Source organism: Strix uralensis, chromosome 17 (genome assembly GCF_047716275.1).
Source record: "Strix uralensis isolate ZFMK-TIS-50842 chromosome 17, bStrUra1, whole genome shotgun sequence".
Lineage (NCBI taxonomy): Eukaryota > Metazoa > Chordata > Aves > Strigiformes > Strigidae > Strix > Strix uralensis.
The window spans coordinates 6,706,179-6,731,890 of record NC_133988.1 but is presented as its reverse complement, the minus strand read 5'-3'; the positions used below and the strand labels follow the sequence as shown (position 1 = coordinate 6,731,890).

The window sequence follows — 25,712 nt, the reverse complement described above, 5'->3', positions numbered from 1 at the left end:
CAGTAAGCATTACAAAAATGTTTAAATCAGATGTAACAAAGACTAAGAACAAATTTAAGCTGATTCATGCTAATGTTTACATTCAGGAGCCTCAACTATGCTCATAAGAACACTTCCATTTTTCAGCCATGAAATTCCTTTTGGTTTCTTCATCAGAAATTCTTGAGTTTTGCCCCAACAGTCCCAAGTACAGAGGCTTTTAATGCCACAGCTGATTTCTTTACAAGAATAAGATAAAACTCAGTTGGCCTGAAAACACAACAACCTTTCAGGCTTGGAAAAGTTGAAACACTAAAATTGGACAGATATTTCTGTATTTACCTCCTCCTTATAAGACTGCACATTTTAAGTTGTGACCAACTGATCTTTAAGCTTTGAAAATAGGCCTAATAGAGCGGACCACTCAAATCTCATGGTACTGTGACATTTAAGCAAAGCCCTCCAATTTTTAGCTTGTGTCTGTATACACAACTTGTTTGAGCTAAAGTCAGCACCAAGATACCACCTTTAGGTCAAAGTTATAGAAGTCACTCTTGTTCCCCACCCTTTTTTCCCTTAAACACATTCTAAAAAAACCCTACTGCAAATTAGGTAACTTTCAACAGTGATAGCAAGTCAACATGCCCTAAAGAGTTTCTAGTAGCATTCTGGAACAAAACGTAGCAGATGACCATTTTCTCTTTTAAAGACAGTTCAAAGAAAATTTTTTTTTTAAAAATAAAATTTGTTCTACTATTAAAAGCAAGCTACAATTCACTTAAATAACCACAAACCAGAAACTATAAATGCATCCAGAGTTAAAGCTTGTGTAACGCCATTGTTTTGAGCCTTTGAGATATGAAATGCACCATTAAGTTTTAGTACATTTATGCTTTGAAGTAAAACACAATGGTCTGAATATTCTGCAGTTACTATAAACAATACAGAGCACTTTACAGAAGTTGTTGGGAACAGATTTCAAAAACAAACAAACAAACTGAAAAAAACTACCAAATTGCAACTGAATTTGAAAAGTAGCGAGAAATTAAGACTAAGATAAGTGATTTCACCTCTCACAGCCTGAACTCCATTCTTCGCATTGTATCACCAATTACAGCCTAAAAATTCAAGTAGTCAAAACAGGTACACAGCCAGCATTTCTCTGTACAGCTGCCTTAGGGTATCCTTCCTTTCTGCACCCTCACAACCTCTATGATTCTTCTCTAACACACACAAACCCCATCCACCTGTATGTGCTGCAGTTTTTAGTACGATAGGACAGGTACTTCTCTTCTACCATTATCCAGTCTCCTCCTTTTAAGGAGCATAGACAAGAAACAGAACCAAGATAAAAAGGAAAGGCAACTATTGTTTAGGGTAAGTGAAGAACAGGAGACTATTCTGATGAATGAATAGGATAATCAAAAATGGCAAACAAAACAGCAAGCTGCTTGTGTTTTACTGCAGGATTCAATTAAGTCCCCATTTTACAAAATGATATTGATTTAAATCACAGTTTGACAAGGCCTTGCTTTTTAAAAGGTAGAAAAATTAATTATGGAAATGCGGGCTACAAACGGTAAAGAAAAGCATTACAGCTAGGGCTGGAGGTAGGACGAAGAAATTAAGATATCATCTGAACTTTGTAAGGCTGCCAAAGTATCACTGTATTCTGTATCTGTAACTCTTACTAATTAGAATTAGCAGTTAGAATTTATCGCTATGAAATAAAAACGAGTATCAACATTCAATTGTTTAATTTCAATACTCTCTAGGGGAAAAAAAAGGAAAAAAAGACTTGCAATATCCAGATATACATAGTAGTTTCAAAACATGACATTACAATTCCTGATAAGAAACACTAAATCAAGTAATCCCAACACAGGCAAATCCACAATGGGCATCTCATAGTTTCTGTACTAGTTACATTGGTTTGCCTTATACTAGGATAGTACTTTAATTTTTTAGCATAGAAGTGGCTATCTCAGTATAACCACAGCTACACAGAGTAGTGCCAGCATTACAGTTAATTTAAGAATTATAGCTTCCTTCTATAAGGAAGAGGCACTGGTTACAAATATACCAAAGCTCAGGAAACTTGCATATCAATCTTGCTTTTGAGCTCATCACACAGACAACAGGTCTACATAGCAAGAAAGCTCAATTTAAGGGTCCAACATTAGCCCCCCCCCCCCCCCGCTCCCCCAAAGTACTAGCCATTAGAAAACTAACATTCAACTGACTTTTTCAACACTATGGTAAAAAAGGCCTAAACATGGTAATGTAGAAATTCAGTTTCACAACTGCTGTCAAGATCCTTTTCAAAATGAGATACAGCAGAATTAAAAACTGTCAGCTCCATAAAAGAACAATTTATTCACTGAACATTAGATATATCAACCTTCTTGCTCATCTACCTTTGTCCAAAAGATTTACTGACTTAGTCACAGACTAAGAGAATGGGTATGCTTAGCACATGTACCTTGTGCTAAATGAACACACAACGAATACTTTCAGTCTTCAGAAGAAACATCTGACAACTGATAAACTAACCTAAAAATACCCATTTTCTGCAAATCAGGAAACAAAGTTCTCTAAAAAAATTTCCCCACAAACTCTTTATTAACTGCTTGAAAGAATAACAGGTTTTTTCCCCTTAGTCATCTAAGATGACTAATATGACAGCTTAGCTACCTGACTACTGGAAGTTTTCCCGAAGCCAGAACAGAAAAGCAGAGGAACCGCGCCACCTAGCGCAAGGCCCGCCTGCCCTGCCCTGCCCCAGGCCCTCCCGTCCACTCCGCCACCTACACACTCATCGCGACTACAGGCTGTGTCATCTCAGCTCACTAGGGAGGACATCAAACATACAGGTTTAGATTTCTTACACTTTATAGATACAGTACTGAAGCGCTATGATTAAAACTCCTTATGCCACCAGCAACGAGTTCAGCTGCCGCTAACTACAGCTCTGGTCACATCTGGATGGACATCAGAGACATACTGTATTTTTTTAATCAGTGCAATTTGCATCCCACTGTCTACATCAAAGAGATCCCAGTTTTTGCAGGCAGACATATTAACAGCTAAAATGTGACAGTTCAATAATCGGATTACTGTAAAAAATGTTTCATTATATGTTCATTATGCTTCTTTTTGGTGTTTGGAAAGCCCACAATGAAGCGTGCCCTAAGTACCAGTGCTAGAGCACTTCACATTCCTATACTACTATTTAGTGTTGATTAACCGTGAAGTTGAGTGAACACTCACCTCCTCATTTATAAAGCATCTGTCTCCTAACTGTAAAGTCTGTCTTCCATGAATTCTTTAAGTAATAGTTTTCCATCGCTTCTTACTTGTCATTTTTATCAGATGTCTTTCCATCACTTTCATTCACCCTGAAACTTTGCATTAGGCAAATTCTCTCCTTAAGGGGTGGGTTAGATTTCCTCATATTTCAAAATCTTAAATAAAAGCTGACTAAAGAAAAACCTTATGGATCTTTATTACACTTGGTTATTTAGGCTGAAAAAACACCATTCTTACAACTAGTGCTTTATAATACCTACACTAAATTCTCCACATTTAAAAGCACAAGCATGGTCCATTTGGCTGACAGAATATCAGAACTGACCAAAAGTCTGATCAACATAAGATAACTTACTACTACTAAGATGTGCTTTTCTGTCACTTTAATACAAATTATTAAAATTCTGTCTTTTATATGTTGTATGTACTATCTCCAAGTCCCATATTTTCTGAGATGCTGTTCTTTGCTGTCACAGAGGCTACCACCAAGAAACTCCTGTACAAGGTTTCATTATGAATCCATAATGAACAGCGTTTTAAAGTGGTCAGAGAAAAATATTTTAAGTTTCTTCAGGTGCCATCCTTTCTTACCGCCACTAGATGTCACTGTCCCTCCTGCCTATAACTAAAATACTCACTTTTCTCCCCTAAAGGATCACACCAGGCCATCAGCTAGTACAGTTGAATTTTCCAAACTATTTCAAGAGCAATGAGTAACCATGACTGTCGCAATTTTTGTTGAAAATTTCTGCCCAGGCAGACCTCTGCCTGAATTTTTACCAGTTTAAGTGAAATATCTGAAAGCTGCTTTGTACCCCCACAGCAGAAGCATCTAAAAATTAGAGCTGCCTTGTCATCAGGTATTACTAGGCAATGTTTACTTGACTATGGTGCTGTTTTCTGTAATAATGTATTTCAGTTAATGGACAAAGCAATGCAAAGAAAAGTGTTCAACATTTTAAGACTTTGCTACAAAATTACTTCAAGAACAGTCAGAGCCACTGATCATGTGCCTCAGCTCCTGCTCTCAAGTAAATGTCTGTCTTTGGTTTTGGAACAGAAAGAGCAAGAAAAAAAATGCAGAATAAAAACCTAAAGCAATTTTGTAAAGAGAAACAGCAATTGCCTTTCAAGATAAAGAAGGATTGCTTAGGGAAACCAAGCTGACAGCCATATGTCTGAAGACACTGAGCTTCAGCTGAATAAACACTTTAGCTTGCTTAAGACACTACCTTTCCTTGATAGCTGACCAATTTAAAATCCCTTCTATGAATATTTCCCTTGTTGTTAAGAGGGATCATGCTTTGGTTTTTTTGCTATCTTGTTTAGTCTTGGTATACCTTGGAAGAATGGCAGATATCTGAACTCTGTAAGTAGCACTGTGCAAATACAGCTTGCCAGGGTACAGTTGCCCAAGTTCTCATTTAGATGGAGACTAATTGCAGAATTCCAGACTGTGGTAGGAATGTCTGAGCAGGTTTTGGAGATCAGAGAGGGAACTAAGGCACAGAGAGCTAGACAAGTACACAGTAAACACGAATTTCATTATAAGCCCCAACAATTTCTTGTACAGTGGCAACAGTCAACAGATAAAGTTTTATTCTAACTTGCTTGAAGTTTGTCAGATTCATTTTTAAGTTCACAGATCAGTTTCGTGACTTGAGCAAATACGCACAGAAAGAGATATATAATACATCAATATTGCCAAGTCAGCTCTAACATGTGTAACTTTTGGGGCCTTCATTCACCCATTTTTCCACTAAAAACACCTTTCTTCAGGTGGGAGAAATCATTAATCATAAACATTCTCAAGCTACCTGGTAACTCCTAATATTTGGGCACTCAAAAGAGAGAGTATTCTTAAAAAACACACCACCAAAACACTAGATCAATCATCCAGTCTCCAAAATGCACAAGGAGCACACTATTATTAAGTCTGTAATTACATATTCTTCTACTTTGAAAAACAACTTGAAAACAGCATTATCAGATGTGATATTCTCGATTCACGTATTTTCATTTCCACACCATTACCGGGACTGGAAAAGCAAAGCCAACCTGATTTTTTTTCCCCCCTAGTGTATAAGGGTTCTGTAAAGCCCTGTCTGACTTGAATTCAGACATATGAAAGACAAGTGAAAAGATTTTCATTCTTACAGCATTCTGCTTCAGCTGTTCTTAAATTACCATTTCTCTCACAATAGAAACCCGTAACACTTACTCTCCAAATCAGATATGATGAGATTGTCATGAAGCTTCACAGCACGATGCTGCTCTACTTCATCCTCCAACTCAAAGATAGTTTCTTTCATGTCACTTCTCTCAGTCTCTTTTTCATCTAGTTCTGTCCGAAGCTTTTCTAGAGTCACATTGAGATCCTCAATTTGTTTCTTGGCTTCTTCCTGGAACACTCTGTATTCATCTTCAACCTGAAAAAAAATGTATCTTATAAAAACTAAAGTGGTTGCATTTTCAAAGCATTTTAGTTTTGTAACTACCATACTTACAATATATTTCTGCAACCATAAAAAAAAGTATGGGACAAGAAGTCAAGTGTAAGCCTTTAAAAATGTGTTGTTCTAGTGCAACTATTTTCCTGAGCCAGAGTTAAACTCTGATTCCCAAGCTGAATATATGAGCATTCCCCAGTTACTCTAACAGCAGTATCCTGTATTCAAGTGAAGCAACAATACCATAGTACCAAGGCTGTGATTTCATGAGCAGCTGATCCAATTTAACATCTAGCTGCCATGGCAAAGGGAGGAGGTGGGGGGGGAACTCTATGCTCTTTCTTTCTCTTGCCAAAAAAGAGCCAGCTCTCCTCTGCGCATCAATTTTAGTGCTTGGTGGACCTGTGAGATGATTCATTTCCTTAACCAAGCAGCAGGATTCACATTTGTATGAGAGTTGAAGTAGTTCCAAGAAGAGTCTTACAAGCTATTGAACTGAATTTAAAAAATAACAGGAGCAGTGAGCCTATTTTATCCTGCCCCTGAAACTGCAACATAAGTAACAAGAGGCACAGTAACGTTAACCCAACAGCAGAAATAGGGTGTCAGAAAAAGAGAAATTAGGGCCTGGCTTCGGGTGGGTCACCACAGTCAGGCACCAATTTTAATAGACAAAATGCCCTGCTTTAAATCATCTGTTTCAGTATTTTTTATTTTAATACCACTACCCAACTCAAATGATTAAAATTTCTTTTTTCTCCCAAATTAAGGTTGATTCTAACTGGCTGGTGATCATGACTAACATGTTGATTTGCAACTAATATATAGTTCAGACATTAAGTTTGGCATAGATTTTGCTCATCAGAAAGATATACCTTTACATGCATACTTAAAGTTATTAAATAAATTTTGTTTCTTATTTTTATATTAAATTATGGTAGATGCTTTTACTAGACATATTTACTAGATAAATTAGTTGTATTTGAGTCAAAATAGCTGTTCTAGAACTAGAAATACACATTCCAATTCAAAGCCCAGTCAACACACAAGCTGCTCCTGGATGGATCATTAGTAAAAAAAAAAAACCTATGTGTATTTGCCATATTTAATAATAATTGTTTAAAAGCTTATATTTTTTTTTAAATTTAAAACTAAAATATGTATTCATTAAATTAAATTAGATAAAAATCTCTGTCTACCTCAAAATTACTCATTTCTTGATTGGAGAGAGAAGACACTTTTCTGCTTTCTTTATCATTAGTTTATTCTAAGTTAACTGAATGAATATGAACAAGCTGAAACGTCAAAATATTCTCTCAACACTTGTGAAAGGTCCTACGAGTCATCAACAGCTGGGTTATCACTTCAAACTTTGACTCCCGATACTTTCTCAGTGACATCCCTCTTCTACCAGTTCGGCACTAACTCCTTGAAACTCCTGCAGAAGGCATGTAACTTAATCACAAAATTCATACAGTATCTTAAATACTGTTCAAGTTTGGCTCTTGAAATATGTTGCAGTTCACATACCAGTATTTTAAAAAAGTAACACAACAGTTACCCTGTGGCTGAAAGTATGCATACAATTTTTAAAAAAGGTCTCCACCATTTTCATAACAGAGGTTAAAAGAAAGTAAACAGTCCTAACACTACTGTAATCCCATTAGCCTCATAATTAATCCTTTACTTCTAAAAGAACTACAGCGACCAACAGTAAGTCATGGTGTATATGGGATGTTAAAATACAACAGTTTGTTTTAAACACTACCTTAGCAATGGCATCTTGCAATCGATTGGCATCGTTGCGAGTGTGTGCCAGCTCTTCTTGCAGACTACTGGCCAATGTCTCTGCTTTTTCTTTATCCAGCCTGACACTCTCCAGCAAATCTTGTATATCTGATTTATCTCCAGAGTTGTGTATAGAATACAACTCAGCCACTTTCTGCTTTTCATGCTCTAACTGAGCTTTCAGCCTGTTCATCTCAATCTGGTCACTGGCTACTGTGGCTTTGTACTCCTCTAAGGTAGATGCTATCGCTGTTTTGCTTTTCTGCTCTGACTCAATAATCCGTTCCATGTGGTGATTTCGTTCTTTTAATGCCCCTATCATTTCTTGGGCCTCCTTGTTGTCTTGTTCTGCCATCTTCAAAGTGTTGCTCAAGTGCTGCTGAACACCTAACAGCTGCTCTCGCTCAAACCGAGCATTCTCTGCAAGGTCCATATAGCGTTGCTCTAACTCCATGTAGCGACCGCTTTTCATATCTTCATCAATTACATATGAAATATGGTGTTCATCTAAAAGGGACCGAAAATACTCGATCTGACGGCTGAAGTGTTCTAACTTGTCACTTTGCTGGCACAAAGATTCCATAAGGATTACTTTTTCCTCTCCAAGTCTTTCATTCTCACTGTTTAGCTCTTGTGTTATTTGTTGCAAATCAGCAAGCTCTTGAAGTGTGGCTTGGAGCTCTTCAGCTGTGCTGTGTTGATTCTCTTCCATCTGATGTATCCGTTCTGTCAGACAAGCTACGGACACTTCACTTGCATTGCCACTGCTTCCCTTCCTAGATCTTTCTATACTTGGTACACCTTCAGACTCCGAAGATGATGGAGCATCTAAGGCATCATCACTTGATGTCAGTGGCTGATAAACTTCACTGCACTCACTGTCTAAATTATCCATGGAATTACTATGTTGGTTGTCCATCAAAGTGTTTTCATCCTGACTTAACAAGTCTTCCATTGATCCAGGAGCAGAACCTTCCACCGAAGATGTCAAAGTACCACCACCATCACTGTGGTTGCCAGCTGTAATCTCCGGACTCAAAGACTGATAGCCAAAAAGTTTTTCAGAGTTGTCCAGCCTTTGTTCCAAAGAAAAGCCTAATGCATTTAGTCTGTCTTTTAACATGCGATTCTCATTCTTCAGCTGGTTGAGCTCTTCTCGAATGGCAGTGTTTTGTTCCTGTAACTGTAGCAACGTAGACTCTACATCAGTTGGCTGATGGACAACAATGGCCTCTTTTTCTTCAGATTTTTCATCACCTTCAAGTTGATCTTCATTAAGTCCCAGCTGAGCACGCATATCCCTTAGTTCATTCCTCAGATGCAAGATTTCCACATCTTTAGTTTTTGCTAATGTCAAAAGATCGTTCACCTTTGCTTCCAATGCAGCTTTATCACTGATTTGATTGTCTGATTTGGACTTGCTCATTCGAATATCCGATTCTGGATTGGTGCGACTACGGGAGCGTTTTGCCAGTACTGTATCATTGGTCCCTGGTCCAGTCAAAGGCAGCTTTTTGCTCTGGCTTAAACGAGAACGATCACGTATTCTTTCTCTAGAAGAGCTTGACTCTTTATTTCCAGATGAAGTGCTACGCTTAGTTGTGGAACTTGTACCTATATGTTTTTTGAAAGTTAGGAACATTAATTTAAAATACAATATCTGTAACAGAAGACTGTGTATTTTGTACCAGCAATACAGTGGTTGATTTTCTGAATCACACTGGTAAATACATTTCATAAAATACATATATACAACCTTAATCATCAATCAGTGCAGTTATATTTTAATTGATGCATGCTTTACCAATTGCTATGCTTCACTAGTATTTTGAAAACAAGTTAGACCTTAAAGTTTAACATTTGCAAGTTTCTTGTCTTCAACAGCTTCTGATAAATTGTACAAAAACTGCAGCAGTGTTATTCCTACAAGTTCAAATTTGTCTCTTTTCAGTAGATTTGAATGCAAGCTTGTAAGAGATGAATTGCATATTATGATTCACCAAAATGAAAGTTAAGGTTTTTTGCATTTTCATCTCATTACATGAAGACGAGGATAGATTATTACTACTTTCTTTTCAGATGCTTTACAGCTTTGCCAGCAGTACTAGATCCAAAACACAGCAATGGAAGACAAGACACATTTTCATCCATATTGCTAACACTCTAAATAATTTCACTTTTCTAAACAGTTTCTGAAAGCTCTCTTACTTTATTTCTATAAAGCAATACAGAATGCCCAAAATGTTAACTGCAACAAGTGATCGCATCTTAAAGATTTAGTGCTTGTGGCATGGATTTTTTTTAGACAAATTAAATGATTTTGACAAATTATGATTCTCTAGATTAATGGTATTACCTAGTTTTATATAGTAGTTGCCTAATCAGTACTGAAAAAATTTAAAGGAACACCCTCCAAAAAGGCAATTACATTATTAAAAAACAGGAAAAGAGCACAGGAGGTGTTTGATTTGGCTGTGGCCTTCCTGAATGCTTCATGAGGCAGTTTGGATCCTCAATAGATAGTAGGAAAATAAAAAGCCACCCAACTACCATCTTTAAGCATCAACACATCCATTTACCTGCAATAGTTTTGGGTTTATTTTCCAGACTGTTCATGGTCGTCCCTGAAGCTGAAGATGCTGTTGATACACAAGTGTTCTTCTTTGCCTTGACACCATTGGTCATTGTCACTCCACCACCACCGGCCATCCCTGCTAAGAGGTCATCATTACTCTTAGTCTGAAAGAAAGGGAAGAAGCAGCTTTAAGACAGCTGGCTGAGAAGTCTGCATAGCCAACATTTCTTCTGTTAAAGATTCCATCAGTATAAAAAGTACATATTTGACTGGTCATGTGTCTAGGCAAGAATGTTGAAAAGTACAAATGCACTGCACTGTGCAGGATTGGTAAATTGAAATTGAACTTCAACTCCTACATATGATTGACCATAGAAACTGAGTCTTCCCTCTCGCAGACAAAATGATTAACATTTCAATACCAAGGAGGAAAAAAAAAAGTTAAGGAAATGCAACACAGTGTAACACTTCTCAGTTTTGACTGAAAGTTTGCTTAAGCATAAAAATGAAGACAATTCTTAGATAATTAAACCACCAAATACTAGGAAGTTAGTATAATGTCCTTCAATAGAATATGATAAAGCGTTTCCTGGTGGACAGGTTCACAACAAAAAGATCAAACCAACCAACAATAAAAATCAATGCAACATTAATAAAATACCCTTTCTAGCTCAAAATACTAAGCTACAAATCACTAGAGACTAGAACAATATTCAGAGGGGGGGAAAAAAGCCACCCTCACAATATATCCTTGCCTTGTTTTCATGCTCTTTACTAGGCACTCTCAGAGACAGGATGTTTGTTTGATGGACTTTTTGTCTGACCTCAGATGATCATTCCTGAAACTACTGTTAGCCACAAAAGGTGCCTGGAATGTGACACAGCAGTAAGCACAGGAGTCTCAAGAACCAGATTCCCAAATAGAGAATACATCTTTCTGAATAAAGCAAACTCTAGAAACACTACATTCTTAAGTTTTAATTGGCAGACTTTACAACTCTTTAAAATGCAATTTTTCAAATGGCAAAACAATCAAAGTATGCTAAACATTTTTCCCATTATAAGGGAAAGGAAAATTAAAAGAAAACAGCTGTGTTAGCAGCATTCCTTGAGTAACTATTATTCAGCTGGATAACACATTTGAAGTCTCAACAAGCATCTCAGCTAAAAGGTAGTGCTTAGGAATTAGCCAGTTGCTTTACATCATGACTTTCAAATTCCGCAGGTTTATAATTCTAGCTCCCTTGCATATTCATGTTAAAAACAACGTGCTGCACACTATGATTCTATACATTAAAAATGAAGGTACACTTGTTTAAGTAAAATAAGTTGCATCTCACTCCATTCTATACAGTTTCTTTTTGCAAGTGTGAATTTCAGAACAGTTAGAAACACCGATCACGATATTGTGGAAAGGGCATGGATGGGATTTGTGCCATTTGTGAAGAGCAGCTGCAAAACAAAAGGGAGCTTGGGAAGAGAACATATTTGTTCTGCATGCAGTTGTTAGAAATACATATAATCTACAGATAGAAACAGGTATTTGTAAAGGTAAAATCCTCTAGAACAAGAATGTTTTTATCAAATCATGTAGGAAATGGTATAGCCTTCTAAAAAGGTTTATAAAGGGCTGGAAGAAAACACAGTACTCTGAGGCTCTAGTTTGATGTGCATCTAAGCTGGCTTTTCTGCTATGAAAAGGCCACTGTTGTTCTATCCCGCTCTTCTCCATGTGCTTACGCACTGTGCTGTGTAAACTGAAGCCTTTTCAAAAGGCTCCTTCCTCCCAGGAGCCAGATCAGTTCCTTGATCTGCTGTGTCACACAGCCGTGCAAAACAGCAGATGCAATGTGAGTACCAAGGGGAAAATAAAAATGTTGGAGGGCTACAAAGTCAACAAAGCCCACACTACTTAGGGGGAGGGGAAGGAGGGAAAAGAGTTGAGCATAGACTAGTACTGTATGACAACCCTCCATTAACCTGTAATCTAACCAGATTTCATATCTAATCTAAACTAATTTTGTGGGCATGGGGTAGAGGGGGCGGGAAACAACCCTGTGATCCAACTACCACCTAAACCAAGCTATTACAAAAAGGCACAGAACAGGGATTTTCTATTTTGCTCCTGAATCTGCCAATCAGTCGGCAAACACGATAGTTCAAATGGACTATTAGCTGTCAGCATTTTTACCCTGCTGAAAGAGCGGGGAAATTAGATTAAGCTTTTAGACACTTACAGTACAAGTACATGTTATCAAGCCAAATAGGTCAAGATGTGACTCAGATTGAAAATAAAAAAGCTAAGTAAAATACACACTTTCTGACATTAGTCATCTCCTTGCTGAACAAAGGAATTTAAGACAGCCATTCTTCTTCCGACTTACCCATAAACTATTTCTAGTCTAGGTTGGAAGGCACTGCCTCCTCTGCAGCCAATTAGTAAACAGTTTCTCAAAACTGTAACACTATACTCTTGGCAAAGAAAACTATTTAGCAAAGCTTTGGAAAAATTACAAACCAGCAGCTCTCTTTTCTTAATGCTCCACAATAGCAACCATTCTTGACTTTAAAAATCAAAGTATTTTTGTAGCATATATTTTTAATGGAAGCAAAATCAATGTCGTATGTTTATTAAACAGCTTTTTCCTCAAGGAAGAACAGTTTCTTCCATTTACTGAGAACAGTGCAATCCTGCTCAGCATTAAAACAACTACATTAAAACAGAAAAAAATTAGAAAATGCTCATCCAGGCCTATTTTGATTTTCTATACAAAAAAACACTTTATAATTACACAATTCACATTCCGTTTTCCCTCACATCTTTCTTTCAGTGCAATGAAACTTGAATGATCACCTCTACCATTCATTTCATCTTAGTTTCTCAGTATGTATATCTTTCTTACTGCACCTCATTCAAATCTATTTTTTATATATATCTAATTATTCCTACCTGGGATCTTCTTTGATGCTTGCTGTTGCTGCATTTGAGTGCTTCAAACAACAAACTTCACAACAATCTGTAATTAAGCTACTGCATTTTGCAAACAGAATACTGAAACCTAGACACATGAATACTGAAAAGACATTCTAATTTTTAATATTCAAATATTGGTGCCCAAGTCCTGGCTTTTCAGGGACATTGGATTTTGCAATTCATTTGTATGAAGTACAGCTGCCATCTAATTACCACTGTGTTAGCATGATCACTATTAGCTAAAGTAGTCAAAACCCAACGATCTTAAAAATAAGAACACACTGTTATTTGCAGAATATTTTTTGACAGATTAAAAACTGGAAGTGTCTGGAAATTAACCTTCTGCTGTAATAATGTGTGTGGGGTGCTGGGGGGTGCTGAACATTTACAGAAGTCCTGGGCAAAGTGGGAACCCAAAACCTACAAAGAAGTAACTGACAAAAAGGCATTCTGGAGCTGACGGACAGCCCAACCTCTGGAACAGTGTTCAGCAGTACAGAAGGGTGGGTCTCACTGTTTCTTCCTGTGCTCATTGTCCACATGCTTTGAAAACTCCACAAAAAAGGACAAATCTATGGAACAATGTGTAGCAAAAGAAGCCCACCCAAAGCTGAACACTGGCGTATGGTTACATCATGAAGGGGTCAGAAGAAAAACAGCCTATAATTACAAAGTAAGTTTCTGTTTTGCAACATTATTACTGACTGAATTAGGACTGGTATACTACTGTAAATGTGTATTTCTACCCCTTAATAGTCACCTTTCATTCAATGTGTACTGCAAAGTTTTCTGTATCTATATGCACACTTATTTTGATGACCAAACATACCGGTAAGCTGTGGCAATTAAAGTTATTTAATGCCAGCTTTTTTTTTTTTGTAAAGGAATATTAAATTACATTCATAACATACGCACCAATTCATCAAGAAAGATGATCCTACAATCACTATGAGGAAAACAATGTGTCAAATGCTTCATCAACAAGATCAAATATAAAACTATACAAAAATTATTTTAAAACTAATACAACATGTTATTGATATTGCTTTCAAGACAGTTATTATAAATGTGACTTGCCAGTATCAGTAAGTCAAAAAAATACAAACAACTAACTTTGTTGTATAAGTAGAGAACACTCAAAGAAGGGAAGAGTTGTCATTATTAGTAAGTCACATAGTTGGCACAGGAGCAGCTTTAACAAGTAAAAGACATCCAACTGTATGAGTAAGCCTGGCTGTAACATAGAGCTGAGATAAGTCTTAGTAATTAACAGAAAATTTTTCATTGTGCCTCAAACATCCAACTGTCATAAATTCTAACCCTACACCCAAACATAGCCAGAAGTGTTAGTAATAGAAGTAAAATTGTGAAAGCATACTGGGTCAAATTTCTTCAGTGTTAGATCATCCTCCTCCTTTATCTCACTGAGAGGTATGACATAAGAAACTTGATAAGTCAACTACAAAGGACTTTTGTTTCCATATTCTTTGAGAGGTTTCTAGAAATACAAAATAAGTAGTTTCAACTAGGATCAAAAGATTATTTGAAGTTAAGAATACTGCAAGAAACATTGGATGGCAGAGAAAAGGGGGGGCACCAGGAGAAAATCTAGCTCAAACCTGGCTTGCAAGTTCATCAGCAAAAGTATTAACCATTCTTCCATGAAAGAAAAGCAAGAAGAAAAAAGAGAAAGGGAACACACCTTTTAACTTCAGTAATCCTGCACAGCTATTACAGAGAGACCTCAACCCTTACCACTTCTTTAATTTTAGGTCTTTATTTGCCAGTTATTTAAATGGCTTATCTGGCTTCCCACAGGTGACAGTTGTTCAGGTCCCAGTTGCAGACACCAGCCCTTCTCCTTGTTCTGTTCATTTGCTCCAGGGCAGCAGCAGGAGCGCCCCAGCGCTGCAGGCTGGGCTGCAGAAAGGCGGGAGGAGGTGGGTCCAGCCATGTTTCCATGCCAGGAGAGGGAGGCAGACCAGGCAGGCTCACACCATCCATCCAACTGGGATGTGTTCGCTCCCAGGTGAAAGCTCCACACCAGCACACCTCGGTACGTCTTATTCTTCTTGGTTGTTGAAAACCATATGCTCTTAAATCTACTGCCGTGTTTTGCTAATACAAGAAAAAACCTCTACCTTTGAACTTGTTCTAGGAGCAAGAATCAACTTGTGAAAACTCAGCTTGAGCAGCACTTCACACAAAGCAAAGGCCAAAACAGCTAGAAGAATGCAGCTGCACTGACCTGACATGGATCACTGATATCAAAAAGTTTCTCATGTTAGATATCTCATTAGGGGTTTTTTTCAGAATTAGTAAATAACTCTTAAATAACTCTCTTAATCCCATTAGTCACTGACACACCATTCAAGCATAATACATGACACTACTAATAACATTCATCAGAACGCAACTTCCACTCCGCTCCTTTTGCAGAACAGCCAAGTTCTGCAAAGTATATTGCTTTCCATCATATCACACATTGCAATATGAAAAATACAGCACAAATGCCACACAAGGTCCTATCACCCTGCCTAGTGCTGTGTAACTATACAAATGCCCTTCAGTTTCCCACATAACAAACGTCTAGTCTAAGCTGCATTAACGACATGCCTTAGAATTCTACTTTTTTTAAAGCTTTATTGTAAAAAAATCTAAATAATCAGAATGTTCTATTGGTTATTACCTTCAAAAGAGATGCTGATGTCCCAGTTTTAGAGAGTTTTGTTACTGCAGACACTGAGGAGCCGTTTTCTGGTTTGGCTTTTTCAGTTGTTTGAGTTTTATTTACTCCAGGCACTTTGGGCACTGAGCCAACACTCCTGCTTGCTTTCTTCATTCTGGGCTGTCTGTTTATGATGCATTTACAAACAAATCTACAAGCAGAAAGAAAGAAATTTTAAATATAAAATACAAAAGAAAAGCGATGACTTTTTTTTATAATGCTCTATTTAAGACCAGAAGCCCAGAATAGCAGTAAAGACCACAAATTAGAGCCAAACAGAATGCATGTGACTGACCAATGGTTTTTGCTTTTTTTTTTTTTTACAAAGGAATTTTTACCAAGAACTAAGCACTTCCTACAGCTCCACTCCAAATTATAGTATTTTTTTTTTCAGTTCTCCTTCCACAAATGGCAGTGAACTGCGGATATTTTATAAGTGACCCATGTTGCCGAGTTCACTTGTTAGCTAGCAAAAGAAAGGCTTATTAGGGCAGCAATGTTCTTTATTTCTGACTGTGGGAAGGAAAATACCGTGGGAGTATTCAGGCAGCAGCCTGACTACCAACAACACTGAATTTGAGAAAAGATTACCACCAGCTTGGTAACTAAAGTACTGAGAGAGTAACAGCAGCTGCAGAGAAAAAAGTCTTTTATAAAGATTAAAATAAGTTGAAAATGTAGATTCTCTGACGCTATTTTTTATTACAAATCACGTTAATAAACACATTGGATTTTGCAAAATTTAATACTAGTCATACAATTATGAGGATCATCTCCGAGAAGTAACCAGACTTAACCCACCACGTTCCACAGTCAGGACACTTCAGCATCTTTACCTTGCCTTCATTTTTTCTCAAAGAGCCGACAACTGTCAATGCTGTCATTCCAACCATGAGCAAATAAATGAAACCCCAGAAAACAAAGCTGACTTTACTCAAACCAGGAGCAGCTGCAGTAGACCCGAACACTGCAGTTACCACAAGAACTGCTAATTCTGGAAGACAACCTAAGAAAGGGTAGACTAGCCCACAGCCATAACTACGAGAAAGAGTAGGTACACTGGGATTTTCTTCCCTCTTGCAAGAGTAAGATAGTTGGCAACTGTTTTCTTCATCTGCCCTGAGTCAGAAAACATATGATGGAAGATTAAGAGGAAACTTCCACTCCCCTTTCAGTCTTGCAGATTCTGGGAAGCGAGTGATTGGGTTTAGCTGAGCCCAATATCCTGCAGCTGATCAGAAACATGAAACACATCTAGTTGTTTACATCTCTTAAAAAGTGAAGCATTTCAAAAGTACAAAAAGCAGACTGATGATTGAGTGTATGAGACATGCGACACAAAAACACAGTGATCAGGAGTACTAATTCATTTCAGCTAACAAAATTAACACCATACACTTAACACACACTCCTTCCTCCCCATCACCACCTCAGCTGCACACAAGTATATTTCAAGTCCAACTTTGATAAAAGTCAGTAAAACTCCAGGTGTTTCGACTCCTCAGACCCCTAAGTGCTGTTAACAGAAGCAACAGGAAGTTTCATTTTAAGACACTTAAAATATTTGTTTATAGCTTGCAGATTCCCTTTAGCTCTGAAAGCTGGCGTGAACAGACACAGAAAACTCTGTTTGCTGTTGCAGTTTCATCATCAGAATGTCAAAAATGCAGCGGTCCTGCCATAGGGCTACTAGTAATCAGAACGCCTTCACAGAAGATTAAATAACCGAGAGATAATTTGAAATGAGACACTCCTAAGAAAACCAAAACCCAAACCAGAAAAGTCCCATGAAGATAATGTTTGCTATACACACATAATTTTAAGTGGTACAACTGCCTACTAGATTCCAGAAGCAGATGCTAATGTTTACAGGTAGGACCAAGTTGCCACACTTACATTTCTTGCCTTTTTTCTTGTTAATGAATTGAATGCTTACTTGTGTTTTTGATCTTATTCAATTGAAAACTAAAACTGAAAAGACCAAAGAGAAGAGACTTGTTTAGTAAACTGCCATCATTACTATTGAATGGTATTTTTGATGTTCCACGGACTATATAAAACAAGTTGTCCATAACATGTTTGAGAAATAATAAAAATTTCAGTGCACAGCCTGTTGTGAAGCTGACTGCATTAAAAAAATTACCTCAAAAAAACCCCACTACACGCTTGCAACAAACCCAGTAAATCAGAAGTATGGCTTTTTGACAGCTCATAGAGCTAGTAAACCAGTGCTGTAATGAAGGTTATGGTACTGGCAACAGTATGACTATCACACATTGGGGCAGAGCTTGACAACCCTGTATGGCAATCTAGATAAAGCAGTAGGTCCAGCTGGCCTGCAGACACCCAGCAATGGCCATTTGCAATACACATTTATCAAGTCTACAGAGCACATTCGTCAAGTCTGACACATCTGACAACATGCCAGATATACCCTACACACGATCTTTGCATGCACAGTAGAAGACCAATACATTTGAGATCCGCTTATTACAGCGACTAGTATAGTAACATAACCCACTGGATGTATCGTCTCAAAAAGAAATACAGGGTAACGTCAGCTTTTACAGTACAAACCATTTACACTCTTACGAATATATCACAGAGGTCATCAGCGACGAAAGACTGTGTGAAGTCAAATGTTTTTCATCTATAACAGTTTGTAAAAAATGCGTGTTTTAAAAGTGTTTCTGAAAACATGCAACAATACTGCTTCAAGAACAGCAACTGCATAGCAAAATGATGTAAATAAGTGAAACTGAACAAAGAAACTAAGTATAATCCTCATGTTTCATCACACCATTGCTTTAAAAAAAATCAGTAAATTTGACATTGAAAAACACTATTTGTGATTTACTGAAACTCAAAGGTAGAACCTTTCCAGAAACTCCAAAAATACTTAGAGGACAGGGAGGGTTAGGCACCACTGTTCCTGTTTTTCTACCAGAGAAACTAAGCTCTAGTAGTTACTTTCTTACTGAAAGACCACTGTGTAATTATAGTTTAAAAAATGAGAAAAAGATACAAACGAGTCCAACTTAACTTAAAATATGGACAGGACATTAATTAGTATTACAGGTTCCAAAAGCAGCTGCTCACTCGGGCTCCTAAAGTAAATTTATGACCTCTCAGTGCCAATTTCTTCCCTCCCACCTCCTCCAGGAAGGAAGAAGAGGATGGGGTTTCAGCACTGAAAACAGAAGACATCAATATTGTAAGTGGAAAAAGCCCTGCTTCACCCAGTTTCTCAAAAGGCAGATATCACAAATAAAGACTACCTTTATGCTTCTAAAGATGACCACCACATTCCTTAGAAGACACAGTATTAGGAACCAACAATAAATCTGTCTGTTGAACACAAAATTTTAAACTAAGAAATAAAATGCTCACTAGCCAAGTGAATTTTTCTGAAGATTAACACAAAACACTAATAATTCAAATGAGAGCTAAAATGTTATTTCACTATTTTTTTTAAAAAGCAAATGCTGCATATAAAACTGTAGTTTATATTTTGTCCTAAGAAAAAGGATGGAATTACTGAAGATTTCCTTTCCCTTTACACACACCTCCTGCCACCTCAATGGAAAAAAAAAAAAAGAGCGAAGTAGAAACGTAACACTAAAGTTGCAGTGGAATTAAGAGTTGTAACTTCACAAGACAGCAAGAGAGACTTCTGGAGGTCCCTCATATCACACTAATAATCAAAACACTCATCTATCAACACACATAAGACGTTACTGGAAAACAGTTGATAAATGTTAACACTACAGTATCAATTATGAAATTAATCAGGATGGAAAAAAGCCAAAACAAGTCCAAAATATCACATAGAAAGACTGCATTCCTAAACTAAAATGTAACTATTCGCTCTAACCTGTACCCCTTCCCAGACGTCTCTCTTTCCACAGCACACATAGTACAGGAAACGAAAGGGAATCTTGTTCAGGAGCGTGCTCTCCTTGCTCTGGTGGAAGCATGTGAAACCAGTCCTGCATTTTATACCAACTGCAAATACAGCTCCATAAATAATAATTTAAAAGTGTTTTGCCCAATAGCATAGCGCTGCTCTTTACTGTAAACTGATATGATACATCAACCCAGCCAACATGAAATGCTTTCAGGGTTACTCTTATGTACTCTTTAGAAACCTGAAAACTGAAGGGGGGGTGTGTATGATTTCTTACTGTGATTATTTTAATCTCATCCATTATTTCAGATGCTTATTTATGCTGATATTGCTGTCACAAAAGTAAGGCTCAATTACAAGAGTACAAAAAATAGTTTCCTGGGCCTGTAAGAGGGTTAAGCAGCAAAGAAGGTATTAGCCTTTTGCCTTTGGTTGAAAATACAAAGTTATCGAGAGGTATTAAGCAGTTTTATCTATTAAGAAATTGTGAACTATTAAGAAAATTAAAATACTAAGATTATTTATAAGAGTTCCAGAAAAATAGAAACAACTGATGCCTCAAATTTGAGGATACTGAGCAGTTTCAAAACATCAAATACCCCAAACAGAGGAAAATAGAAATAGTCACATCTAAGAGCAATGGAGTCAGTACACTTCCACTCTCTATTTGTACAAGTCCTTTGGTTTTGATATATTTAGGCTGACAACTTTTGCCCAAATAATTAGGGAATGACATTTTTAGGTCACTTACCCGGTCCCAAAAGGCAAAACTGTGAAGAAAAGATTATGAAATACAGCCTCTTCAACCCCCTGTAGAACACAGATTCAGAACTTCCCCAAGTCTCTGCAGGCAAGACAGCATAGTCACCAACAACTTAACGTCTGGGATATGAAATAAGCTACATACTAAGAGACAGAGTTCTCTACATTTATAATGACCGTGGCTCAAACTTTCAGCCTGTAAGCTGCACAAGCACTCTAAAACGATGTCTCTTGCTCAGTAATTCCAAAAACATAATCCATTAACCACTGGATTCCAGAAGCAGTGCATTTGTTTTATTGCTTAAGACATCAGTTTTAGTGACTTGAAAGTTTGCTGATGCTAGAGGGTTATTTAAGATACCAAGGATAACAGGAAACTGCATGGAATTACAGAAGACCCTTATGAGACTAACCGGACAATAAAAACAGCAAATAAAATTAAACGTGGGTAAACACAAAGCAATCTATCTCTTGGGGAAAAGCAACTTCACAGCTTCATATATAAATGTGCTCTGGACTCATCAATATTGCTTAGCAAGACTTCAATGTTTTGATTCACAGCTTCATTAAACTATTGGTACAGTGTTTCCAAGGCAAAAAAAGCAAAGCAATTCCAGGAATTATTAAGAAAAGGAATAGAGAACAAGCCAAACAACACAAATCAAATTTTTTTACCATCTACCCACACTTTAATTGGTATGTGCAGTTCTGGTCTCTCAACCTCAAAAAAAGGATTTCTTATAGACCTGAAAAAGGTTTAGCAAGGGGCAAAAATGAAATCAAAGGTGAGACATCTCACAGGGAATATGACAAAAGCCTATCAAATCTTGAATGGCATTGAGCAGGCAGACTAGGACTGGCTGTTAATCATCTCTTCCACTACTAAAATTAGGCACAAACAAATGCAGTTAGAGCCAGGTCGAAAGTAAGAAAAATGAGCTGTATTTTTAATGCAGATTGAAAGAATGCTGTGGCTGCACAAAGCACAAGTGGAAAGGGAGACTGGACATGCACAAGGTAGAGAAATTCCCTAATGGAGGCTAAATAGCTGAGCACAAAGGGCTCAGAAACCCCTCTGAGCCAAAAATAATTGCAGGGTGGGAAAGCAGTCAGGGTAGGAGGGAAGATTTCAGTTTTGGTTGGTTTTTTCCTGAGGCATCTGCTCACAACCGTGACTGGACGCAAAGCACCAGGTGGGATGGATCCCTGCTCCAGTCAGGGCGGTGTCTACTACGTTCTTATGCCATGAGGAAAATATACAGATGTCAATGATTTATGGGTGCTGGAATTTTTGAACAACGGCTGCAGGTAGTTACTTAGAGAGAAAAGACTTTCCTATTACTTTCTACGTAAAAAATTCAAAAGGGCCTTTACAGTCTTCCGTTACAAGTTGTAGAATTACAAAAATAGGAATTTGGCCTTTAAGTTATGTTATCCATCCACTGTTTTCAAGCCACATTTGCTATTGCTACTTCTCTTTTAAACACAAGGGAGGAAAGACCAGAGCTTTGGGCAAGAATTGGCTGTTATACACCTAAATTTCTCTACTCCTTCTTTGGAGAAAACTTCAGAGCTGTAACTGCCGTGAGCAATGTGTAACCGTTGCAATACTTAACATTCCAGACAAGTGACAGGAACATTTACAGAAGAACTCCTAAACTTAAGAACTGTGCTCTAAAAGCCTTTTCATAACAAATTAAATAATGTAGTCTTGTTTTCAAGCTCCTACTTTAAACAACCGCTATTTCAAAACACTACCGAGGAAAGAAAAAGCAACTGTTCATCAACTAAATCCAACTGACTTCTTCCTAGTGTGGGGAATCTGTTCCACAAGGCGCTCACTGTCCAAAACTCAGTTTCAGCACTAACTTCTTCATTGACTGCAACTTCAGAAGTTGCTTTTTTTTTTTTCAATTGCAGTTTTGGAAACGAGAACAAAAGGTTAGGTAAATCTATACCTTACTGATAACCACCCTAGAGATGATTAAAAAAATATTCTAAGTGGGCTAAGTACTCCATAGCACACCCATTAACTATGGCTGCTCACACTATAGACAAGAATACCATCCACATTACTATTACATAGGCTTTGTTTCACTGGTGTTGATAATACATGTCATGAAAAATATTCTTATATCTGAAGGCAGTCTGTGTGCCCCTCACAATGCAAGCTGAGATAAACCTCAACAGGCAGAATATGATAAAGGAAACAGAAGAGGGAATATAACATGTAGAATATTAGTATGATAAACATGGAGGGACACTAAAACCTGGCTTTGGCAACGTTGTCATTTTTCACTCCTTTTCATAAATTTCACGGTTGCATCCAAATTTTAAGCCATGCATTAACTGATGATGTTATATATCCTGCTTCCTGGATAGTAATTACACCTCTATGTCAGATTTTAAAGTCTTAAACAAACTTAACAGAAATAACAACCTTCTCTGTAAAACCCTTAGGTTTATATTCCAGTAAAATATAACAAACTCTTATTTCGGCACTGTAGGTTTTCTGGGGGAAAAAAAAAAAAAATTAACACAATACATTTTCCAGCCAAAGGACTGGCCAGCTTTAACTATAAAAGCAGCTAGTCTAAAAAGTGATACTTAGTTAACCACATCAACTGAAAATGTTATATATCATAATTGCAAGCATGTTCTAAAGTAAGTGTTATTACAAAAATCAATAACCCTCCAGTTACAAAGGTGTATTTAGTGTCATATAAGCCTAAGTATATACTGCATTCCTTAACAACAATCAGAGCCCCCTGCACACACGGAAATTTTCCTTGCACTGCTAGGGAAGTACTTTCAAAACCAGTGATGTATAATTTCAATACCAGGGAATTTGGCAGAGTAGCACAACAAAAGGTGCACAACTAACACAAGAGCTTCCTTCTGTTTCAAAATTACTAGCTCACTAGACAACATTTCATTGCAATGTACGCTGTCTCTATCTAGCACAGCGGTTCCCAAAAGCGCGGGCTAGAGCAGGTAACCAGTGGTGACCTTTTCCCTTTTCACCACTGAAAATGTTGTCAGCTGAACTCTTGTATCAACAACAGCAGCAAAGTTCACAGGGAGAAGAAAGGCAGGCAGCAGCCTAGCTCCCATCAGAAAAAGGGGGGAGAGAGAAAGGATGTGCAACATGCTGTTTTCAGGAGCTAGACCAGCAGCTCTCAGCACAAGTACGTTACAGGTAAAACCTGTAAGATAAGTGAAGAACTTCAACCAGGTCCCATGTTCACCCAGAACACTCCATCAGATCTTCGGTTTGTGTAAAACCCAAAACCCCCAAATGCTGTTTCCAGCATGGTTACAATGACAAATCTGTTCTTACCAGCTGTTGACTAATGTATTCTCAACTTGAGGACTTCCTATTGCCTGGCTTTCTGGAACTGGGAGGTGACTGGGTGCTCACTATGTCCACTTCACCACTAATCTGGTCTGGCAACATTCCTGAAGGCATTGCATCCAAAAAAATAGAGAACAGGAGAAGCATACAGAGATACATCCCCTTAGGACCTTCCCTGCCCCCAGGTGCTTACAGCTCTGACATTCCCAGCCCCAGAAGGACTCTCCTGGTCTCAGCTGGACCAAGGGAATGGCCTGGAAGGGAACGGCCCATCCACGAGCCAGCCTTGCTAAGGGCTGGAGGAGGGAAGTGCCTGCTGGGGATTGCTTAAGCTAGTCATGAAAGTAATTTAATTGTACCCTGTCACCAAAAGAGGCAGTCCCACCCTTTCCTCAGTCCTCTCCCTGCTTTAAATTCTGGAGATCATAGTTCATTTTTTGATGAGTTGGTCTTTCAGTCAGATCAGGACTGATCTGACTCACCTTATAATTGCTAGATACTACACAAAGGAAGCAGCGGGACTGTGAACTGGGAAAAAGAAGGAAGGCTCACCCTTTCAGAGACAGTGTAGCCCCAAATTTGTTTGAATTCAGTCTGAGGTTGTTGGACACTCAGCAACAGCCCTGACTGCCTTATTGACATCCAACCACCACCACCTTCCAAGCCACATTATTCTGTGGAGCCACATGGTAAAATAGATGAGGCAACAGATGAACTGTGCCATTTTTAAGCAATTGACACAAGACAAAACTGGGCACTGACCACTGCAGAGGGTCTGAAGATTGGCTATCTATGGGTTTGAATTCTGTGGTCTGACCCACATCTTCCTTTACCTCCAAGACCTGTCTGCAGCACACTCATTACTTAGTTTAAAATCCTTCAGGCTTGGCAGACAGACAAGAGACAGAACTGCATGCAAATCTTCCCTAAGAACCCTGGTATCGCTAGGGGAGGAGCATTTACCTACCCCAGTGTGGAACCCCAAGGACATACTTTTGACTCATATAGGAAAAAAGTCCTTGGGACAGGATGGAGAGGCTTCCATCTGTAGCCACTATTTTTCTTCTTCCTCCCCCAGGAAATAGGATAAGATACTGTCTCTCTTCCGCATTTTTATTCCAAGCCTTCTGGAAAAGAGTGAATCACTAACCATTTCTGGAGTCCCTGTTTCCTTGGACAGTTTGGTTGCTGGAGCAATGCAGGACTCTACCCAGGATGGAGCCTGGGAAAGCACCAAGAGCCCAGGACCAGCAGAGCATCCCTAACTGATGTGACTGCTGATGTGCTGATATCACCATGGAATGCCAAGTGCCTAACGCTTTAGCACTTCCCATTGTGAAACACTTTTACCATATTTCTTTGAGAAGATCCTATACCTCCAGGTTTCGTGGTGAGCCTTTGATGTTTAGCTGAAGGCCTTGGAATAGTTTTCCCATTCCCTCCAGAAGAATGTAGTCTTTTTACTTAAAAAAGCTACACTGAAGTCTTTATAGTTATTTTTTTCCTTCAAATATCCTTTACTTACAACACTAATAAGTTATAGACTTAATGGAATTTTATTCTCTAGATAAATACTATTGTTTTTACAGGTATATATGAGAAACATTTTCATAAAACTGTCAAGAACTTCTTATAATGCATATTTGTATAATTTTATGTTTTGAATATAGCAAATTTACTTCTGAATGTGAAATGCAAGTAGACTGAAATCTCACATGCACATTTGAAACTATAATCTTTAAAACATTTTTACTATTTTTCCTGAGTGAGCTTTCAAACAGAATTTATACTGTTTACTAAGAATTTGAAAGCGTTGGGTATCTTTCAGTCAGACACATAGAGTTAAAATGCAAAAAGAAATAGGTACAAAGCCTAGAATATCAGC

The 25,712-nt window shown here is 37.9% G+C and overlaps 1 protein-coding gene across 1 annotated transcript in view; it reads right to left on the bottom strand.

Moving 5' to 3' along the window:
- The window catches only part of SPECC1L (sperm antigen with calponin homology and coiled-coil domains 1 like), a 73,765-nt gene that overhangs the window by 42,386 nt on the left and 5,667 nt on the right, over positions 1–25,712 (bottom strand). The window contains exons 2-5 of the mRNA XM_074886812.1: positions 15,765–15,954; positions 10,106–10,265; positions 7,507–9,140; positions 5,510–5,717 (exon numbers count right to left, since the gene is read on the bottom strand). Coding sequence (XP_074742913.1) covers positions 5,510–5,717; positions 7,507–9,140; positions 10,106–10,265; positions 15,765–15,917 — 2,155 coding nt within the window. The 5' untranslated portion in view covers positions 15,918–15,954. The remainder of the gene's footprint in view (positions 1–5,509; positions 5,718–7,506; positions 9,141–10,105; positions 10,266–15,764; positions 15,955–25,712) is intronic.